The sequence below is a fragment of the Crocuta crocuta genome, unplaced genomic scaffold, assembly GCF_008692635.1.
Source record: "Crocuta crocuta isolate KB4526 unplaced genomic scaffold, BGI_CrCroc_1.0 scaffold218, whole genome shotgun sequence".
Taxonomy (NCBI): Eukaryota; Metazoa; Chordata; class Mammalia; order Carnivora; family Hyaenidae; genus Crocuta; species Crocuta crocuta.
Genome location: NW_027533170.1, coordinates 7,107,276 through 7,130,893, shown reverse-complemented (window position 1 = coordinate 7,130,893; position 23,618 = coordinate 7,107,276). Strand labels below are relative to the sequence as shown.

The 23,618-nt window shown below is 37.6% G+C and overlaps 1 protein-coding gene across 4 annotated transcripts in view; it reads left to right on the top strand.

The window, feature by feature from the left end:
• The window catches only part of YTHDC2 (YTH N6-methyladenosine RNA binding protein C2), a 63,744-nt gene that overhangs the window by 2,156 nt on the left and 37,970 nt on the right, over positions 1-23,618 (top strand). For 2 of the 4 annotated variants that reach the window (XM_077746278.1, XM_077746276.1), the window contains exons 3-10: positions 7,964-8,160; positions 9,472-9,671; positions 12,701-12,867; positions 13,382-13,484; positions 14,374-14,530; positions 17,477-17,584; positions 19,171-19,319; positions 20,654-20,789. In XM_077746278.1, coding sequence (XP_077602404.1) covers positions 7,964-8,160; positions 9,472-9,671; positions 12,701-12,867; positions 13,382-13,484; positions 14,374-14,530; positions 17,477-17,584; positions 19,171-19,319; positions 20,654-20,789 — 1,217 coding nt within the window. Of the gene's footprint in view, positions 1-7,963; positions 8,161-8,573; positions 8,646-9,471; positions 9,672-12,700; positions 12,868-13,381; positions 13,485-14,373; positions 14,531-17,476; positions 17,585-19,170; positions 19,320-20,653; positions 20,790-23,618 lie in introns of those variants that run through there. The other 2 variants (XM_077746280.1, XM_077746279.1) reach the window with 2 other exon arrangements.

Below are 23,618 nucleotides of genomic sequence, written 5' to 3'. Positions count from 1 at the left end.
CGTGAGATCATGACCTGAGCTGAAGTCAGACATTTAACCGACTGAGCCACGCAGGCACCTCTCTAATGGTAACTTTAGAATACATTATCGTTGTTTTCTTTCCTACTGACTTAAGAATCTGATGATTAGAAATGATTAAATAGAATGGACCAGGAAGAAACAGTATATATTTTTTGCAGGTCACTGATCTGTAAGGGCGAAAAAGGTCACTTGAATCATCCAAATTGAAGAACTCTGAAATTATGTGGAATGATTTCATTTTGGGAATAAAGATGGTGGGATTGATATATAGCAGAGTTTCTAAGTATTGGTACTATGAACATTTTAGACTGGATAGTTATTTATTGTGGAGGGCGTTTTGTGTATCGTAGGATGTTTAGAAGTGTATCTAACCTTATCTGCTATGTGCCAGGAACACCTCCACCCACAGTTTCAACAACCAGAAATGCCTCTAGACAGTGTCAAAATGTTCCCTGGGGAGCAAAATTGCCTCTGGTTAAGAGCCACTGAGAGGGCAAAGGAAGATAAAATTTCAGTTTACCAAGGTTTAGGTTAAGAAGATAGAAAACAAATGACTGTTAGGTTAGTATATTAATAAACAGCAGGAAAGTCTTAAGATGAAAGTGTTTGATGTAGGAATGTCCGGTATTTGAATGTCCACAGGAATATGTTACTGAGTGAGATGGGATTTAGCTTAGGTGAGTGTGCCTTTTGAACATCACTAAGGCCAGTGCTGGAAGCAGTGGTAGGTTTTGGGCATGCCCATGGCATAGTCCTCTGGGTAGGTTAAATACTGCACTTGAAAATGAAAGGAGTACAGGGCCATAATCGTTTGTCCAAAAACACCTGGACCAAGGAGATTTTGAGATTCAGATTTTAGAAACATTTTAGGGTATATTTGTAATATGTTATGTAATAACCCTCATAAGTTAAAGGCACCTTTAACCACAATATTTCTGCCAGAAAACATAGGATATTCCCAGTAAGATAAATACTGGAAATAGCCTCATGTCAGTGTAATAAGGCTTTGGTATCAACTGAAGTTGCCACTGTCAGCTTTAAAGATAAAACTGGCAGGGCACCTGGGTGGCTCAGTCAGTTAAGTGACTGACTTCGGCTCAGGTCGTGATCTCATAGATTGTGGGTTCCAGCCCTGCATCGGGCTCTGTACTGACAGCTCAGAGCCTGGAGCCTGCTTTGGATTCTGTGTCTCCCTTGCTCTCTGCCCCTCGCCCATTCATGTTCCCTCTCTGTCTCTCAAAAATAAACATTAAAAATTAAAAAAAAATTATTTTACCAGCAAAAGGTGGGTTTCTAAGGAAATAGAGAGTTGCGATCTAGGACAAGCACACTACTACAAAACCATCCGAAAGTCCAACAAACAGAGGAGAGGAACATTATTTTATGGAGAGGGAGGAGGAAGTTGGGAGGGGTTGTTTTGAACAAAAGTCCATTGGAGAGAAGCAAGAAATTCAGGGTGATGTTGGTTTCTCAATTGGCTGAGTTGCTGGGGTGGTTGACTTCTTACAGAGGATGCAATGTACACCTTTTTCTGTTGGGGTCTGTAATTGAATCTTCTTTCCTTCTTTGACAATTTTTCCTGTAATTGACATGAGTGGTTTTGGCTTCCCTACCACCTCCCCTTCTAGCATCCCCAGTCCACTTTAATGAGGTTTCTGTTTATTAATTTTCACCTTGCAAACCGAGATCTTCGAGTTTTCATTGTTGCTTGGGTTTAAGAGGTGTAGGGGTGCCTGTGTGACTCAGTCATTTGGTTGAGCTTCTGACTTCCACTCAGGTCATGATCTTGCAGTTTGGGGATTCAGGCTCCATGTCAGGCTCTGTGCTGACAGCATGGAGCCTGGAGCCTGCTTCCAGTTCTGTGTCTCCTGTTCTCTCTTTCCCTCCCCTGCTCATTCTCTGTCTCTCTCTCTCTCAAAAAATAAGTAAACATTAAAAAAAAAAAAAAGTTCTAGATAAGAGGTTGCAGGTCTGTCCTAGAAATATCTGTTGTAAAGACATGGTTCTGCAGCTACATCATTTCTGTGGTTAAACTGGTTTTGAATTCTAAGTAGTTAACTTAGAAATGACCATTAGAAATTACTCTTAGAAGGGTGTCTGGGTAGCTCAGTCAGTTAAGTGTCTGACTCTTGATCTCAGCTCAGGTCTTGATCTCGGGGTGGTGAGTTCAAGCCCTGTGGGTGGGTGGGGGCTCTGCACTGGGTGTGGAGCCTACTTAAAAAAAAAAAGAAAAGAAAAAGAAATTACTTTTAGGAAAGAAGTCCATTGGAGTAGACTCCCTCTATTTGTCTTCAGTACCACAGTTGTTTAAGGGATAATCCAGAATGGAGAAACCTGGGGAAAGGTAGAGAGCAGGGTAGAAGTTATCAGGACAAAAAAAGGTGGGTGAGAAGACACTGAAGAGAGGAAAAAGATGCTAAGGGAGGCAAGCCAACCCTGCTTTCTTATCTAGTCCCTAGTTGCTATTCCTAGTGCTCGACAGACCCTCTTAGGAAATTTCTTACTGCTCTCCCTCCCCTTTTTATCTTTGATTAAAGGCAATACAGTGTTTATCTCGTGGTCCTTGTGATTTTCAAATGCCTTTCCTTGTTTTCGTATGTATGAAGAACTTCTTTCTTTCTTTTTATTTGTATGAGAATTTGTACCTGACTTATATTTTCATGGGTTTTTCTGTTCACCTTTGAGTAAGAGGTTTTTTCCCCCCTTAGTTCCTAGCATAACTTCATTAACTTAGTAAGTTAGTTTTTCTGCTCCCCCTCCNTTTTATGTACCTAGCATCATGGTTCCTTAATAGGTATTTGAGAGAGAGCCAGGTGTGGAGGAAAAGTCAGGAATCCTGGATTCAACTCCCAGTCTCTCACTTCGCGGTTCTCTAGCTTTGGAATCTACATTTCTTAAATGTAGGATGTGAAGAATGTCTCTTTGTTTTAGTTTGGATTCTGTAGTTTATTTTCAGCATTTTACAAGGTTTAAAAAAATATATTCTGGGGCACCTGGGTGGCTCAGTTGGTTGAGCACCCTCCGGCTCTTGATTTCAGCTCAGGTTGTGATCTCATGGTTGTGAGATTGAGCCCTGTGTCTGGCTCTGCATTGACAGTGGGGAGCCTGCTTGTGCTTCTCTCTCTCTGCCCCTCACCCTCTGTGCACTCTCTCACTCTTTCAAAATAAAGAAACATTAAAAAATTAAATTTTAAGGGGAGCCTGGGTGGCTCAGTCAGTTAAGCATCCAACTTTGGCTTAGGTCATGATCTCATGGTTTGTGGGTTCGAGCCCCATGTCGGGCTCTGTGCTGACAGCTCAGAGCGTGGAGCCTGCTTCGGATTCTATATCTCCCTCTCTCTCTGACCCTCCCCTGCTCACGCTGAAATAAATAAAAACATTTAAAAAATTTAAAAAAAAATAGATTTTAAGTTTACTGAGTGATAGTTGACATTTTTTTCCTCATCGCTTTCTCCTTTTTGCTCTCCTTTCTTTCAAAATGCAGCCATGCGTGTTGGATTTTGTTTTTCATTCCCTCCTGAAGAGTTGAATTTATTTTGCAACTGATGACTACTTTCCAGTTTCCTTTCTATAATTGCTCATCTTTTGGTGAAAATATTCTTGTTGGAGTAAACTTATGTTACTGTTAGTGTAGCCTTAGGTTTTCTTTGAAATTTTAGTCAAATTTTCCCATACCAAAATTTCACCTCCTTAAAATTTTTTCTTCAACTGAGGTCTCTGTGTTTTGGTTTTAAGAGCACACTTTCTTTGACTTGTTCACGAACAAAACAACTTCTTTCCAGTTCTTGTTAGTCCAAGTTATGCGAAATGAAATTTACAAAATGGACTTTGTTAAAGACTTACGGAAAGAGAAGCTATAAATTACATGAAAATAGGTTTTCCAAGTACGAGTTTCTTCTTGAAGTCCGTACTGCATAGGTACCCCCGTGCTGTAGCCACCCTGACCAGAAGGCTCTGCACGAAAGCCCCCTTTTCAGATTCGGGTTATTGCCTCCCTTGCCTCTTCCCTGGGAAAGATGTGTGCTGCACTCTCCTTTTCTGCTTCTACTTTAAATAGGAGAAATTGGTTAAAAGTGAATTTTGGGCCATCCATTGAAAAGAAATCACCTGTGGTGCCCAAGAGTAATGATGACAACATTTATTAAGTATTTTTTGTCCAAAAGGCATTAATCTAGGTGCTTTAAGTAGGTTACTTAAAATTTTTTTTAATGTTTATTTTTGAGAGAACGAGACATGAGTGTGAGCAGGGGAGGGGTTGAGAGAAAGAGGGAGACACAGAGTCCAAAGAGTCTCCAGGCTTTGAGCTAGCAGCATAGAGACCGACACGGGGCTCAAACTCGTGAACTGTGAGGTCATGACCTGAGCTGAAGTTGGACACTTAACCGACTGAGCCAGTCAGGTGGCCCTAAGTAAGTTCTTTAATCCTCACAATAGTCTTAATCAGTATGTTCTAGTAATAATTCCTAGTACCTGTATAACAGATGATGCAGTTCAGGGTTGAAGACATTAAATTTTTTTCCCCAAAGCCACACAGCTAGTGAGTGGCAGAGCCAGGATTTGAACATAGTTAAATTTTAATTAGTTTTTTTAAAACATTTTTAAAAAGTGTTTGTTTTTGAGAGAGAGAGGGGAGGAAGGGCAGAGAGAGAGGGAGACACAGAATCTGAAGCAGCTCCAGGCTCCGAGCCATCAGCACAGAGCCCTATGTGGGGCTCGAACCCATGGACTGTGACATCATGACCTGAGCTGAAGTCACATACTCAACTAACTGAGTCACTCAGGTGCCTCAAGTTTTTGATGTTCACAGTGAGTTCATGGTAATGTCCTAGGAGCAGAGAGCAGTTAAAACGGAATTATTAGATAGGTCTCATCTTTAAGTTGCTTATAGTGCAAAGTCACAGGATGAACAATATACCACAATTATAGTGTCCATGATATGAGAGCAACTTTTTTTAGTGTCAGAGCTAACTGCTTGGTTTATTAATTTCCATGTAGTCATAAAAGAAAGTATAAATTAGTATGATACAGACTTTAATACATTTGCAGTTCTGTATTACAGTATTGGGAAGAAAATGGTTTGGAGTTAGGTCGTTGCATCTTTCTGCATAATGGAAGTATAAATTAAGGAAATAGGAAATTGTGCATTGGCAAAGCATCATACGAATATGTATTATTTTTTGAGATATTAAGGCCTGGGTTGTTGTGAGATTTTTAAGTCATTTCAGATTTTGGCTCCTTAGCTGAGTTTTTAAACTGTTTACAGATTTGGAGAGTGGAGAATAGTAAGGCATAGGGCAGTATTTGAGTTAAATATTGAGTAACATGCTGTATAAATTGATTAACATTAAAATTGCATCAAATTTGATGAGTTATTTTTCTTTAAAAGGGAGAAGCCATTGAAATGCCAGAACTTCATTATAGCACATATTGACTATTTTCACACTTTGGAAATTAGATATTATGGTGTTCACACCTATAATTTTAGCATATTTACTTTTATATTTAAAAAGTGCATATGGAGCTTGCATTTCATTATTTGAAAAAATTATTGTGATATTAATTTATTTAGCATCTCTTCCACGTTTTGCAGCTAGTTTCTAGTTAACTTTGCTTTGAAAAGGAGTCTTATAATGGTTTTGTTCAGAGTAGTGCCACTTTGGGATGAAAACAAAGTGAAACCTCAGGGTGTATTAGGACAGATGTCTGCTGGATTGAATGTTTTCATCCTCAAAACAATGAGGCACATATTTGACCAAACATTTCACTTATCTTTTTATCATTTATCAGTGTCACTGTGTTACTAAATATGGGAGGAATGAGCGTTGAGAGCCGCAAGTAGAATCCTGTACTAAAACATAAAAACTACCAAGTTGATAATATCTTTCTGCCCCCTCATCCATGTTCAAAATGAATTCGGTAAATTTTAAATGGTAATGGGTGAGTCCTCACACATGCTCAGTATGGGTTCTTTTTATACATAAATGTTATATTCTTAGTAGGCAGCCTATGTTAGGAAAGTTCGAATCTGACCGATTTTAGTTGTGAGCTTATTGAGGAGAGTATATTTTACTTAACTTTGTAACCCCGGCTTCCAGCATAATGCCTGACGTAGAATAGTTGCTTAATATATGATTAGTGATCGGATGAATGAATGAAATAAAATTAGTTACAGGTGAAGTACGGCATCACTTTCCTAAGACGGCTTTCAAGAAAATTAAAGCATCTTGGAACTGACAGAAATAGTAGAGATTTTTGAACTAACTTGTATGCAGTGTCAGAGAGAGAAACCGATTTTTGATTACATTGCTAGTTAGTTGAAAGATTTTTATTACTAGCTCTGAACACAAGCCTACTGAGTCTTGCTCTAGTGACCATTCCAGCACACTTCCTGCCCTCTGCACTTAAAATCTTTATGAAGTAAGTGGGGAATGAATGATTAAGTCTATAATGACTGTGCTGAATTTTCAGAAAGGTCCATGGAAAAGAACCTACTACAGAGATCATCTTTAGAATCCAGTAATTCTGATTTACTGTGGAAATAACTGAAATTCCTAATCAGGTTAAATTTAGTTATTTCATCTTGATCCCATAATTGTTAGAGAGTAGATGATAGCACGGAAAGCATAAAATTCATTAAAGCATTCCATAAAACGTTTCCAGAAATTAAAAACCTTGGTAAATCAAAATCGTCACTTAAGAAAGCTAAAACTGAATAGGTTAATTTCCAGTTTTATATTATTTTTACAGTGAAGATTTTGTTCAAAATTCTAAGACTAATGAAAATTAGGAAAATTATACATATATTTTTCATTATATTTGTGGATTTATTGCTCATTTCTGTAATATAGTGACATTAACAAATGATAGAACATTTTATGAAATATTTTGGGTAACTTTTTAAAAATAAAAAGTGATTTTTTTCCCCCAGACTATAATTACAGTAACAGCTTTCATTCATTTAGTGCTTACTCTGTAACAGATGTTTGCCCTTTACATGTATTATCTTATTTAATGATATGAATAATCCTTTGAGTCAGGTATTATTATTATCTTAGGCTCAGAGGTGTTAAATAATTTGCTTATGGTCCCAACAGCTACTAAGTGGTAGAGCTAGGATTCAAACCCAGATTGGTATGCTTTTAGAGCCTACGCTCTTTACTAGTACAATATTGTCCGAGATTGTAGACATATATTATTAAATCATTCAAAACACATTTGAGGACTTTCTGTTTGTATAACATTATACCTCGTACTCTTGAAGCTACAAAAGTCATAAAAGACATTGTCAGTATGGACCAGTTGAAGAAATCAATATACCTACATCAAATAATTTGAGAAGAGTTATAAATCATTATTATCTTATAACTGAAAGCTAGAGCCAGAAGCTGTGAAAAATTTCTTCCCCCCCATATGCATATGAAAATACTTATCAGTAATGTCGATTTATGCTTTTTTGCTCCAACCACTAAGCTTGGTTCTCTTAACAGGTTTTCATGGGATGTGACATTACCAGTATCCTATGGAAGCGTTCAGTGGGAAATAGTAGTCTGGACAGTGAATCATAACTTTTTAATTATCATTTTGAGATTCTTTTCAGATTGTTTTTTTCCCTCTGTATGCTTCCAGCATATACTAACTGGTGATGTTTCATCCACCATGAAGTCTGCTAAGACAAGACTGTAACATTTGTGGGTAAGTAAGCCATTTTTGTGGTTTAAAAACTGGATTGGTAGCATTTTGAAATTTTAATGGAAAATGGTCTTTTGGCCACTTCAGCACCAAACTCCCGCCTTATTGAATTTTTGGGGATTTTTAGCATCTTCTCCCAAAGCATTTAGATTTTTTTCAATGTTTTCTTAAGGCGTGTTGTCGAAGTAGGCGTACATCATATGTGAACCAATTGACTATATATAGTAAATAAATGATTTTTATTAATATTCAGAAAGGGAGCAAATAGATACCTAACTGTGAAGAAGAAAGATGGATCAGAAACAGCTCATGCAATGATGACCTGTAATTTGACTCATAATACAAAACATGCTGTTAGGAGCCTAATTCAGAGATTTCCTGTCACCAATAAAGAGCGTACTGAACTTCTGCCTAAAACAGAAAGAGGAAATGTGTTTGCAGTTGAAGCTGGTATGTATTTTCTGGGGAGCTTCCTTGTTTATCCTATTAATTGATGACTGTTCTTTTTCCATTTTAAATAAATTAAAAAAAAACAACAAAGATGCAATGAGATTTCTCAGTTTGAATGGTCTGTTAGAAATGATAAAGAACTGTGAAAATTTGGGAATGAAATGCAGTGTTAAGGCATGTCATTCAGTTAGACAAGTCTTTTAAGTGTCACGTTAACAGCTGTCATTTATTGAGCACTTCCTATGTGCTAGGCAGTATACTAAACTCTTTATAGAGGACCTCACAGCAACCCTCCCAAGGTAAGAATTTCCTGTTTCAGGAGTGAATAAACTGAGGTGCAGAGCAGTTAAATAATTTGTTCAAGGCTACTCAACCAGCCTGTAAACTGCAGAGCTGGGATTTGGCTCCAAGGTCTGGACTTTCCTGTATTAATGCTGGCAAGGCCCGCTGATGAGTGTGGGTTTGAACTGGGGCTTTAGCTTCAGGTAAGAGGACAGAGTCTTCAGTACACTAACTTGCTGAAGGCTAGATAATTGATATATTTAGGTTATAGAATGAAGTTGTGATTTTATCATTTGGAGAAATAACTTCCTAGTGAGAAGATCCCTAAAGACCTAAAGCAACAGATTTCATAATTTCCATTGTCTGTTGGAATAGGTTTGCAGAGTTTAGAAAATAGACGGTTCTAGATAGCGAGGGATTTAAGTTTTAAATCCATGCACACAAAAATGTTTTGAGTTATGTGAGAAATAAAAAACACGTGATGCTCTTTTTTTCTTGTCTTGTTAATTAAATGTAGCTTGGTGAAAATTCTCAATTAGGAAATTTGTTAAGCATGAAGACTTTATAGTTACACATATTATTCTATTCATATAATCTTACATATTTAGCTTTAAACACACAATATTTTTCTTTTCACAATGTGTTTGCATATTGTACATAACAGACTTTATAAATAATGCACACTGTTACTTAGGCAGTTTTAATTTTTTGTGTCATTATTGACAGAAGCAAGCCTCAAAACTGTTTTTAGGATATCAGAATCACGTTTTCTTTTTAATGGTTATGGAGTGATTGGTTTTTGTTTATTTGTAAATATTATGCACCAGAAGTCCTTTTAGAAATTTGCTTTCTAATTACTACTGAACTTTGTAACTTATTTTTTAAAGAATAATGAGCATAGAGTACAACACACAGCTACTGCTTGCTAACTTTACATAGACTGAATAGAGAAATTACTTATCTTTGTGTTTACCACTCTTTAAAAAATGTTGATCATAAATCTTTTTGTTCTTTTATTCATTTTCAAAGAAAACCGGGAAATGAGCAAAACGAGTGGGCGACTCAACAATGGCATACCTCAGATTCCAGTGAAAAGAGGAGAATCTGAATTTGATTCTTTCAGGCAGTCTCTGCCAGTGTTTGAGAAACAAGAAGAAATTGTTAAAATAATTAAAGAAAATAAAGTAGTTTTGATCGTAGGAGAAACCGGGTCTGGAAAGACTACACAGGTTGGTTTCTTTTTTGTTGTTCATGGAAGAAAAATTTTTTTTTTCCCACGTGGTAGTTGTTGTTTTTTAATATTTATTTATTTTTAAGAGAGAGAGAGACAGAATGTGAGTGGGGGAGGGACAGAGAGAGAGGAAGACACAGAATCCGAAGCAGGCTCTAGGCCCTGAGCTGTCAGCACAGAGCTGGACATGGGGCTCGAACTCACAAACTGTGAGATCATGACTTGAGCCAAAGTCGGACATTTAACCAACAGAGCCACCCCAGGCGCCCCTCTGCATGGTAGTTTTATATCAGATTTAAACAACATGTATTTTAACAAAAACAACCCCTTTGGATACTTTAATGGGTATTTCAGAAATAAATTTCTACTGGGAGTACATTTTGAGAATTGGTAGAAAGGAAATGTTTTAAAATATTTTTAAACTAGCACCTTAGGCCTCCATTTAAATAGAAGCCATGATGTGGTTTGTATCACGAACAGAATATGGACCAGACGAGTCTTGTTAACCTCTGTGAGCCAGAGCCCTCACTTGTAAAATGGAGCTAATACTTGCTCCCATTCACCGTGAAGTTTAGAGAGGTCTGTAAAGCGCCTGTCAGTGTTTTGTACATAGGAGCTAAATTAACAGCAATACTAATAATAACAAATGTTAATATAGTGTTGACTGTTGGCATTGAGGCCTGCGCAGGTCCCAACCTGTCTGTGGTTTGGGGTTGCTATCTGCCTCATAAAGCAGAGTAGAGGGTTTATCTTCTGGGAAGACAAAGTCGTCTTCTCCTCTGAAAAAGCCTCCTACATAGTTAGCTTTGGCTCTTCTGGGAATAGGGAGGCAGGGGTTGAGGCCTCCTGAGTCTGGGTTTTCAAGCTAAGGTAGAGAATACTGTTGTTATAACCAGCAGGGTATTTAGTGGTGCTTGAAATATTATGCCTGCATGCCTGTTATCTGTTAGATACCCTAAAAATGATTTCTCTCAGTTTTTTTGTTTGCTCTTTAGCTTTGCTTTATGGTATCTTGTGTATTAGTTTTACATTTTTATTTATTTATTTTTAAAAAATATTTATTTCTGGGAGAGAGAGAGTGAGCGAGCAGGGGAGGGTCAGAGAGAGAGGGAGACACAGAATCTGAAACAGGCTCCAGGCTCTGAGCTGTCAGCACAGCCTGACGTGGGGCTCGAACCTACGAACGGTGAGATCATGACCTGAGCCGAAGTCGGATCTTAACCTGCTGAGCCACCAGGCGCCCCTAGTTTTACATTTTTATTTAGTCATATCTGTCAGTCTTATTTTTAGGGCTTTGAGTCATGCTAAGAAAGGTATTTCTTACCTCAAGGTTAAAAAACATTTTCCTATAAGTATTTTATTCTAGTATTTTTGTATTTATAGTTTTAAAAATCCATCTGGAATTTATAATATCATGTCAGGTAGGAATCTATCTTACTACTTTCTTCGTGTTAATATCTAGTTCTAAAATAATAGTTTTTATTTACTTATTCTTTCCCCCTTCGCTTAAGGTACCACTTTTGATCAAATACGAAGTTTCTATAGTACTTGGATCATTTCTGGAATTTTTGTTACGTATCTTTAATTATTTCTGCACCAGGATCCCTCTTTTTGCTTTTTGTCATTTTGCAGTATGTAGCATAATATTCTGGTTTATTCTCTTAAATGTTTCCTGATTTGTATTCATTTATGCTTCTGGATAAACTAGTCAAGTTTTAAAAAATCCTAGAGGCTAAAACATGTATGAAATGTTGCTCTGTCTCACTTACAGTTAAAGAAATGAAATCAAAACAATGATTATATTTTTCAGCTATCAGATGGCCAGAAATTAAAACATTGATGATATCCAGTATTTGTATAGGTATTGGGAAAACAGCATCCTCTGCTTTACTAATACGAGTATAAATTGTTTTGGAGGGCAATTTGATAATAGCTTCTCTCCAATTTAAATTTACATACTGTTGGGGCGCCTGGGTGTCTCAGTTGGTTGAGTATCTGACTCTTGATTTCAGCTCAGGTCATAATCCCAAGGTTGTGAGATCTAGCCCTGCATTGGGCTCTGTGCTGAGTATGGAGTCTGCTTGGGATTCTCTCTCACTCTCCCCTGCCCCTCTCCCCAGCTCTTCCCACAAAAAAACCCAAAAAAGAAAAAAAAAACTTAAAACATTTACATATTCTTTCATTTGAGGTGTATGTGTATATACACATGCATATACAGACACATACATATATCTTTTTTTTTTTTTAATGTTTATTCATTTGTGATAGAGAGTGAGAGAGAGGCAGAGCAGAGCAGGCATGGGGCAGAGAGAGAGGGAGACATAGAATCCAAAGCAGGCTCCAATGTCCGAGCTGTCAGCATACATCCTGCCATGGGGTTCAGACTCATGAGCCTTGAGATCATGACCTGAGCCAAAGTTGGACGCTCAACCAACTGAGCTACCGAGGTGCCCCAGAATTCACGTTTTTGAAGTATTGATTATTTCCACTCAAGTCTGTGTCCTATTTCTTTATTCAGTTTGTGTGTTTTAGTTGTATTTTATAGTCATCTTTGTGCAAGCCTTAATGATTCCTTTGTGAATTTAGTTTTTCACAAATGCTTTTTTAAAGTTTATTTATTTTGAGAGAGAGAAGGAGTGAGCAGGGGAGGGGTAGAGAGAGAGACAAAATCCCAAGCAGGGTCCCTGTTGTCAGCGCAGAGCCCTACGGGGTCTTGAACTACGTACCATGAGATCATGACCTGAGCTGAAACCAAGAGTCGGAGGCTTAACCAACTGAGCCACCTAGGCGCCCCTGTATGAATTCGCTTTTAATATTTAAGTTTTAGTTTCTCTTGTGAATCAGTTCTTTGAAAACAACATTTTCTAGCTGATCATTGGAAGTTACATGAAAGTTGTTGGTTTTATGATTATATTTGGACATGTTACAGAACTTTCCTAATTCCAATAGTTTTTCAGTTGTGATTGACTTGGATTTTCTGCCTGTATAGTCATGTCATTTTACAGCACTTTAAAACTTTCATTTCAGATTCCTCAGTTCCTTTTAGATGATTGCTTTAAAAATGGTATCCCCTGCCGTATATTTTGTACCCAGCCAAGAAGGTTAGCGGCTATTGCTGTGGCCGAAAGAGTTGCTGCAGAGAGAAGAGAAAGGATTGGTCAAACAATTGGATATCAGATCCGATTAGAAAGCAGGTAACAATGGTTCTCCTGTAGCCTAGCATTCTTAGAAAAGATTAATGTTTATATTTCATTAAATATAGAGACTATGTTAGTTGAAAAGTTAGATGGTCATTTTGCTCCAAGTAAGTCTTGGATAGGACATTGAGGTCATGTCTGAACTTAACAAGGTTGTGAATACGTAGTTGGAGAAAGAGTTTGGGCCATAGGTACAAATCCCATTTCATAGAGGGATTTATGATTAAACACAAATTATTTTTCCTCTTTAGGGTTCATTTTTTTTAAAAATCTATTTAATGGTTTCTTAAAATAATCAATTAATAAAAGGCTGTTAGTAATAAAAATTTTGCGAGTTTGTCAGATATGAAACACATATTTCACATAACTTGGCTAATAAAGCATTCAAACCACTACACTATTGTTAGTGACTTTAACATTTATTAAAGTATATATGAGATTAACATGTAATATGATCGTGTTTTATGTATAAGAGTTATAATTGTGTGCTTTCTTTTCTTTTTTTTTAAAGGGTTTCTCCAAAGACACTTTTGACATTTTGCACTAATGGGGTGTTGCTTCGTACATTGATGGCAGGAGATAGTACACTGTCAACTGTAACACATGTCATTGTGGTAAGAATACTGCTGAGTTTGCCCTCTACAACTCAAAGCACTTAACAATCTGACTATGTAATTAATTATATTTTTAGAATAGGATGGGGGAGAGCCAATCTTTTTTGAACAGGTATTATAATGAAGTTACTTTTTATTGCTTATAATTATTAGAAATAAAATTTACTTGTATTAAGTAAAGATAATTCTTACCATTAGGTTTTACGAGGGCAAATTCAGTAAGTAGGTAGATTTTTAAAAAGTGCTTTTTATATGTGAAAATGATACAGCTCCTTAGCGTTCCCCAGAATGGTGAAAATTTTCTTTTTTTTCCTCTTTTGAGTCATCTGATTCCGCCTCTAGCTAATACGTATTTCCCAGTCTTCACTGTTTAGTCATTTAACTTCATAGTTAAACTGTTAAATTAAGTAGCTGCTGATGAAATAGGTGAATTACCACCTTATTAAAAAATTGTAAGCTTTTATCCAGTTTGTGTCAGAAAACAATTGGATTAGATTAAGTTTCAGAAGCTTGAATAAGCAGCTTTAGGAAACTTATTTGTTTTGCGCATTCAGACCAAAGGGCGGTGCACCTGTACCCTGATGCTAATTGAATTTTAAAATAAATTCTGTATTTATTAAAAATACATTAAATTAGACTCCACTCATTCAGAATTTGTTGTAGTTTGTGTGTCTTTTATACTCTGTTAAGCAGCAGTGCTTTGTTATGCACAGTCGGTTGTTAATGTCTGACTATTTCTGAATTGTCCAATACAACACTTTCACAGTACTGATCGGCCTTGTTCACGTTTAATTTGAATTGCTATAAAACCCAGCAGCCCCATAATTTTAAAGACTTAGTCATCCATATGTTTTAACTATTCCATGGTTTTATTTTTTGTTTACCGCAGGACGAAGTACATGAAAGGGATCGATTTAGTGATTTTTTACTTACAAAGTTAAGAGATCTGTTGCAAAAGCACCCAACTTTGAAACTTATTCTTTCTAGTGCCGCCTTGGATGTAAATCTTTTTATAAGATACTTTGGAAGTTGTCCAGTGATCTATAGTAAGTTAAATTGTCAGATTTCTTCTAGGATTTTCGTGAAAGTATACTTTTTGGCATGATTATATTTATTCTAATAGGAGTTGGGGAATTTTCTGAAGCAGAGAGCATCCATTTCTGTGTTGTCTGAGACCTGCCTGCTCATTCATCTGTCTATATTTCCATCCTCTCCTTGTCCACCCACTCTTGTTGATACTGTGTTGTGAGGGCAGTTTTCATTCTTGAAGGGAAACGTATTTTATTGTGGTCCTGTATCCTCCTTAATTTCTGTCCTCCAGCTTCCCTTTATTGCTAGGCTCTTTGAAAAGAGTGGTCTACACTCCCGTGTTTACTTCCTGTGTACTTAAAATTTTTTTTAATTTAAAAAAATACATATTTATTTTGAAAGAGAATGAGTGGGGGAAGTGGAGAGAGAAAGGGAGATGGAGGATCCCAAGCAGGCTCCACACTGTCAACGTAGAGCCCGATGTGGGGCTCCGCCTTCTGAACCATGAAATCATGACCTGAGCTGAAACCAAGAGTCAGATGCTTAGCTGACAGAGCCACCCAAGCTCCCCTAAGCAGCTATTTTAATATATCACAATACAAACATACCATGATTTATTTAACCATTTATTTTGGGGCACTCAGATTGGTCCTAGACTCTCCTCCTCTCTCCCTTCCATAAACAGTGTTGTAGTAAACATGCTGTGTGTATATCCTTATATACTGGGGCTCTTATTTGTAGGGATAGGTTGCTGAAAGTATAATTGTTGAGTGAAAGAATTTCACTTTTTTTAATTTTGACAAGTTTTGCCATTTTCCTTTTTCAAGGAGCTGAAGTGATTTATATTTCTGTAGTGTATGGGTCTGTTCATTCATGTATTCTTATTAGTATTGTTTTGATATTGATATAATTGCCAAGCCTACTATTTAAATTTTACACAAAAATCTCACTTAAATTTTCCTTATTTCTCATGGTTGGCCCCTCTTTTTTGTGTGTGAAATACTCACATCCTAGAATGTATTTGACAACACTATCTCCTAATTCTGCAGTAGCACCTGTACCCTCATGGTCTCCTTGGTGAGCTTCTCTTTTGCCTGGTGCTTATATATTGGAATTTAATGGAATTATTCCCTTGATCCTCCCCCCCCTTCTCATTTATCTTCCCTTCCTTCTTTCCTTTATTTTTCCTTTTCTTTCCTGATCTGTGCTATACCCTGCTAGGTACTGGAAATGGACAGGTAATTCGAAGCTCTCATTCATGCCCTTGGCTTCTGCTTTCTTTTTTATACTCATGACTCCTGAACCTTTGTATCTATTTATTTTTTGTTTATTTTGAACATTTTTCTTTAATTAAGTAAGCTTTATGCCTGGAGTGGGACTTGAACTCATCACCCCTGAGATCAAGAGTCCTATGCTCCATCAGCTGAGCCAGCTGGGGGCCCCCTGAATCTTTGTTTCTAATTCATACTGTCCTTCAGAGCTTTGGGACTTTGATGTCTTATAAGCAGCTCATTTCTAATATGTCCCAAGCTAAATATTTAATCTCTTCTACAAAATCTTGTGTGTTGTCAACCTAATCACCTATGTCACAAGCCAGTCTTATAAAACTTTACATATCTGCTCATTGAAAGCTCATTTTGGCACCTCATATTTGACATGTCTAAAACCAAACCCCAGCTCCCACCAACCAGCCTGTTGGCTTTTAGCTTTCCTTATTACCTCTGAGATGAACCACATTATGTATCCATTTTGTCTGCCAGACATCAAGAAACATGGTTGACCCATTCTTTCATATCCAATTTAGTTCTGAGTTTTCTGGATTTTACTTCCTGACTATCTCTTGAGTCTGTCTCTTGTCCATTTTTATCATCACCAGTTTCATTCAAATATTGTTCTCTTTTCTTGATCTCTTCCATTCCCTCTGCTCTCTTTTATCTATCTATCTATCTATCTGTCTGTCTGTCTGTCTGTCTATCTGTCTATCTATCGAGCACACTCAAGCACACAAGAGAGTGGGGGAGGGACAGAGAAAGAGAGAGAATACCAAGCACGCTTCATACTGTCAGCACAGATGTGGGACTTGGTCTTGTAACCGTGACCTGAGCTGAAATCAAGAGTTGGATGCCTAACCAACTGAGCCTCCCAGGCGCCCCCATTCTTCTGGTTTCATTTAAGTCCATGTTCTCTACTACCACAGCCAGAGTGGTCTTTTCTGACCTAGAATTCCGAGGATGTTGAGCACTCTGTTGAGCTTAAAGCTTTGGATAACCATTACCTCAGGATGAAGACCTAAATCCTTAATAAGGTTCACCTGTTTCTCTTGCCACATCTCAAACTACAGCCCCTCTTTATTCCCTGTCTCCCACCATGTTCCAGTTAGCTTGGCCAATTAGTTTCTTGAAGACATCATACTCTTTCCCTTCGTAGGATCTTTGCATGTGCTTTTGTTTTCTTCATTGTACACTTTCTTCTGCATATAGGTTAGTATTTCGTTTACCTCTTCTTTTGGTCCTCATCTTCTCTAAGAGGATGATTTTCATGACCTCTTCAGACCCCCATTATGTGATGGTATCTTGTGCTTTTCTCCGAGAGGACTTATTACAACTCTGTTTTTACATTTATATTCTGTATTACTGGATTCATATCTGTCTTCCTTGCTAGCATATAAGCTTCAGGAGAGTAGGCGGCAGCTGTGTTTCTGCTTATGATTTGTGTCCCTGGTGCCTACTGTGATGACAGACACAGGAGAAGTAGATAGCAAACCCTGGAAAGGCAAGCAACTGAGCAATTCTGTAAAATGAAAATCAGAATTAGATTTAAAGGACAATATTATGGGGATCACTTGACCTATGGAATTGCTTTTGGATTTTTATACTTCAGTTCATGAACTCAGGATTCTCATGTTTTTATGTGCATTGTCTCTGTGTTGCAAATCGAGTCTTTAAAATATTCCTATTATTCAGTACAGGGAAGGCCTTTTGAAGTAAAAGAAATGTTTCTGGAAGACATCTTGAGAACTACTGGATACACAAACAAAGAAATGTTAAAATACAAAAAGGAAAAACAGCGAGGTAAGCCTCTTATCAAACAAATAGAAAAGTACTATTAATATTGAGTTTTTGGAGTCTTATCCTGTGGAACAAAAGGACACTTGAAAGTATTCTTTCCTTGCGTATTCTTGTGTAATATTATATTAGAATTATGTCCCAAGCATACCTGCTACGTGGTGGTTTGTGTGCATAAATGACAAGACGAATTGAAAGTGGATGCCGGGGTGGAGGAGGTTGAGTGTGTATGTATCCAGAGATGCAGCCACTGTTGTAAGGAAGCTGAAAGCTATGTGCTGCCGCATGTATGACATATGACATGCCACATACGATACGAGCGTGATCCGCCACAGCACATCTCAGAGGACCTGACCGGGGAGTGGGCGGGAGGCAGTGAGAAGAAGTGGCATGTGAATGGTAACAGGCTCATCTGTGATACAGATGCCAAGTTTTCAAATCTTGATGTTATGAACTGCATCTGTACTTAGAATTTAGCATTATTTGCCCATTAATATATCTCTTTATCATGACTTACGCCATATCTCAGCTTTTGAGTTAGGGTGAGATTCTTCTTGGTTACTTTAAAAAAAATTTTTTTTTTACATTTATTTTTGAGTGAGAGCAAGAGAGAGAGAGAGACAGAGCACAAGTGGAGGAGGAGCAGAGAGAGAGGTAGACACAGAATCAGAAGCAGGCTCAAGGCTCTACGCTGTCAGCACAGAGCCCAATTTGGGGCTTGAACCAGCAAACCGTGACATCATGACCTGAGCTGAAGTCAGGCGCTTAACTGACTGATCAGGCCACCGAGGCACCCCTCTTCTTGTTTACTTTTAACTGCAAGGTTTGGCTTCAAGCTTTGATTCCTTTGTTTAGTCTGTGTGACCTTGGACAAATATCCTACGTTCTTTGGATTCTGCACTTGAAGAAAAGCAATTAGCTAACAATTCCTATTTCATATGTAGCTCATAGAACTAGTAGAGCTCTGAGCTTTTGAAGGTGAAAATTGTAGATCACTTGTAACTAACACAACTGGCATAGTGGTAGACGTTCAGTAAATGGTTTTCTACAAAGTGCTGTGTGAATATTAGTCATTGCTTTAAGCAATATTTATAGTATGGTTAAAATACTCTTCTTGAAATTTGGACTTACTTAGAAGTAAACTTCACTAATACATGGAATAGATGACGTTTAAGCATAAATAGATGTGTTTAAGCGTAAACATTAAATGTTTCTCATTAATGTAGTCTGAAAAAATAACTTAAAAATAAAGCCAACTCTGGGGCACCTGGTTGGCTCAGTTTGTTGAGCATCCCACTTTAGTTCAGGTCGTGATCTCATAGTCCGTGGGTTCGAGCCCTGCATCGGGCTCTGTGTGCTGACAGCTTAGAGCCTGGAGCCTGCTTTGGATTCTCTGTCTCCCTTTCCATGCCTCCCTGCCCTCCCATACTCTGTCTCCCTCTCTCAAAAATAAATAAACCAAAAAAAAAAAAAAAAAAATTAAAGCCAACGTTGAATTATTTTCAGATTCACTTAATTTTTTAAAACACAATATATTCCCCAAAGTGAAGCATTTATCTACTTTTTTTGGTTTTGTTTTGTTACTAACTTAGAAGAGAAGCAACAAACTACTCTTACAGAATGGTATTCAGCTCAAGAGAATACTTTCAAGCCTGAATCTCAGAGGCAGAGAACAGTTCCGAATGAGACCGAAGAGTATGATTTGTTGGATGACGGGGGCGATGCTGTTTTCAGCCAGTTGGTAAGACCTTGCTGGTTTCACACTGATAACTTTGAGTGAAAACTGTGTAGTTTAAAGAACATCTTATGAGATTATGTTACTGCATTATTACAGTGTAATCCTCTTAGTTATTCTTAGGATACAACACATTTTTCAGAACAACTTTCTAACACACTTTTTTTTTTGATAAATGCAGCATCTTTTATCTGAGTTTAAATTATTTCAATATTTTCTCTAAATTTTTTGAAGAAAATAAAGATACTATGGATATACATTATCATTGCCTGATATTTTATCATCTCAAAAGTTTAAGAACCTGTGAGCTAAACAATGTAAGATAAGCTCAGTTAGGAGAAAATTGAGAAAAAAACCTTTGATATTAGAGCCCATAAACAATACTGCTGGTGTTTCTACAAGTGACCAGCTATGTGACCTTATAAAATCAGTGACCCGCTGTAGACCTCAGTTTCTTCTTTTCTTCTCCTTTTCTCTTTTCTCTTTTGCCACAGAATCTTTTACAAGTGAAATATTTTGTAGGAGCCCCGCCTGCCCATCCTTACTGTCCACCCTCTACACGGGGCTTCTGCTACCTTGGCTTCCATGGAATCTGTTTGAATTCCATTTGAAAACTGGAACTAGCTGATTTCCCTGGTTCCTTCTGGTCTTTAATCCTGGTTTAGAATTCTTTAAAAGGCACCGGTGATTAGTGGGATGTAAAATACTGTTGGGCCTCTGCACTTTTTGCAAAAAGAATGTAACTGTTTTGAGCATGAGAAGGTACATATGCAGGTGATAAACAGATCTGTTTATTAAAGCATCCAAACGAACTATAGATACGATTTTAAAAATTGCTTTTGAAGGATGTGTAAAAGTTACAGAGTAGAGAAAACATCCATTTGGTTCAGGAATAGCATTTTACCATTAAATCAGTGTTTCTCAAGCCTGGTTGCATGTGAGCATCACCTCAGGAACTTATTTTAAAGCCCCGTGGAATCCAGCCTCCACCTAGAGGTGCTAATGAACTTGACATCATTGTTGAAGAACACTGGGCATGGCCCCTCTCATGTGCAGCTGGGAGAGAGAACCACTGGTGTACAGGGAGAGGTAGCAACATTCTGCTAGAAACACACTTAGGTAATATTTTGACTAATTCATGCTCCTTTGTTTACAAACTCATTCACCATATTGTAAGTGGAGTGTTGGTGTTCAGATGAGAAACTATGTCAAGGCCTGTGCTATAATGTGTGGTTAGTAGTTCTTGGGGCCATTATGTCATCTCACATTCTTTGTAAGCAAAGGTTAGGCTGTCAGGTAATTTATAACCTCTGCATTTGTTTTTTTTTTTTTTTTTAAAGACAGAAAAAGATGTGAATTGCCTTGAACCGTGGTTAATAAAGGAAATGGATGCTTGTCTTTCTGACATATGGCTACATAAAGACGTCGATGCCTTCGCTCAGGTCTTTCACCTTATTTTAACTGAAAATGTTAGCGGTATGTGTAATTCTTTGAAAAATATTTTTATGACTCTTACAGTTGTTTATGGTGGAAGTGTAGTTTAATTCAGAATGTATTACTACATTTTTTTGTTCACAACCAGTAGTTTGTTTTTTGGAGTACTTACTTCAGATGGACGAATCAAGATCTTATTAGCATAGTAGAATAAATATTGTGTTAAATCAGGGATCCTTCTTTTTTTTAATGTTTATTTTTGAGAGAGAGAGACACAGGTGAGCAGGGAGGGGGGTGGGAGTGACAGAGAGAGAGGGAGACACAGAATCTGAAGCAGGTTACAGGCTCTGAGCGGTCAGGGCAGGGCCCAACACGGGACTCAAACTCATAAATTGTGAGAGCATGACGTGAGCCAAAGGTGGATGCCTAACTGATGGAGCCACCCAGGTGCCCCTAAATCAGAGATTCTTAATCTAGTTGTCTTCAGAATAGTTATGTGGGGTTTGTGAATATATGATAGTTATGTGCAAAAGTATTTTTTCTATATATATACTGTACAGATAAATACATTTCCCTTCCCTCCCAAGGGAATATCTTGGATTTTTGAAGAAATTTGTGATTTCAAAAAAGGAAGGAAAAAAAAAAGATTGATAACTTTGCACTAGATTTTGTATTTAGTAAATGGAGAATTTTAGCATACCTTTCTTTATACTAGCTCAAGTACTCACTCACGTGCACATGCTTTATGTCATGTGATATGTTTTCAGAATGACCTAGCCTGATTTTACTAGTTGATTATAGTGAATATTGATAACTAGAGGTGAGTTTCAGAACTCTGAAGCCTTCTAGGCAAAAGACAGAATAAAAGGCCAGAGAAGGTCAGTACTGGAGAGGGTTTAGATGTCAAGTGGTTTAGCCCCTCAACTAAACTCAGTGTTATTATTATTATATTTATTATCGATCACTCCTTTCTTGGAATGTTTCCTTCAATCAGCCTATCCTATTCCATGCTTGACTTATTTTCTTCTCTCGTTTCCGCAGCTGGAACTTCTTGGTTTCCTTCACAGAATTTTCCCTTTTCCTGACCTCTGAATATGGAATGGCCCATGCCTCAGTCCTTAGGCCTTGCCTCAGTTTACACTTCTTATGTGGATCTCATCTCATAGCNTGAACCGCGAGATCATGACCTAAGCGAAAGTCGGACACTTAACCGACTAAGCCACCCAGGTGCCCCTCGTCATAGCTTTAAATATTTATTGTTTCTTAGTGACTCGCTTCAGGTAGAGTAGGTTAGTCAACCTAAAAACCTCTACTCTTTACCTACGTTAATTCGGCCTATGGTTAGTATAGCTGTTTGCCAACCATGTTGTCTTACTGACTCATATCACCTTTGAAACTTCTAGTTCTTTTTTGCTTTTTAACATGAGATTTTATTAAGTAAATGTCTCCTATCATTTACTTTTGTTCTGATTTTTTTTTTNTAGTGAAATAATAAACTTTCTCAGTTTATTAACTCAAGCGGTCCCAGTCAATGGCCATGCACTATATATGCTAGAGAGGCGTTAGGTCAGTATTTATTTAGGTGTGGTTGTTCAAGTAGTTATAATTCTATGAGCTACTAATCTAACAAACGTCTTAAGAAGGAAATGAAGATCTTTGTAAATTTAGTTTGGTTTCTACTGATCTACTTTTTGTTTTCCAGTTTATTAGTCATTTATTTTTTTAATGATTTTTTGAATTATTTTTTTAACTGTATTTTGAAAAGTAACTTTTTTAATTTGGAAATGTGAACATTTGTTCACCTCCAGTTTTCCAGCAGTCTTTTTATCTCCAAAAGAAAAAAGCTAAGCCATCTTACCTGAAAGTTAGGAAAATTTGAACTCTGAGGCATGTTGCCTTAAAAGATTTACGAAGTATTAATGTATTTTTCTTGACCTTCTTAGATATTTCTGTAGTGTATATGATACTATTATTTGGACAGCATCATCCTGTGCATCCAGGTCCTGCATCTTTATAAAAGTATCACTGGGCATTTTCTAGAGTACACTATGCTAATATTTTAAGCTTTGTGAAGTAGACTAAAATGTTGTGGTAGTTCTTTGAACAGTTATTGACTTCCCATCTCTTTATTTCTCTTCTAAAAATTGGCACCAGAGTTGAAAATACTTCGTGTAATCCAGGAGACCTTGGGCTTCATAGATTTCTTCTTTTTAATGTTGCCAGTTTCTCCACGTGATCCTGTAGAAGCAACTGGTAATTAGTCAGATGCAAGCTATTCTTTGTCCTGCTTATTGTTCTAGTCATCTATTGCTGCATAACAAATGATTCCCAGACTTAGCAACTTTATTATCTCACACTGCTTCTAAGAACCAAAAATCTGAGAGTGGCATAACTGAGTGGTTCTGGCTCCTAGTGGTGGCTCATAAAGCAGTAGTGAAGCTGTTGTCAGGGGCTTTGGTCATCTGAAGGTTTAACTGGAGCTGGAGTGTCTGCTTCTGAGAAGACTTACTGGCGTGGCTCTTGGCAAGAGGCCTCTGGTCGTCTCTACTTTTTTTTTTTTTTTTAATAGTTTATTGTCAAGTTGGTTTCCATATAACACCCAGTGCTCATCCCCACAAGTGCCCTCCTCCATCCCCATCACCCCCCTTCCCCTCTCCCCTGTATCCATCAGTCCTCAGTTTGTTCTCAACATTCAAGAGTCTCTCATGGTTTGCTCTCCTCCCTCTAGTTGTCTCTGCTTTTGGCAGAAGGCTTCAGTTCCTTGCCACATGGACCTCTTCTTAGGGCTGGCTGTCTTATTCTTCCTAGGATGTGGCAGCTGGCTTCTTCCAGAGTGAGTGATTCGAAAGAGAAGGAGAAAAAGCAAGCAGG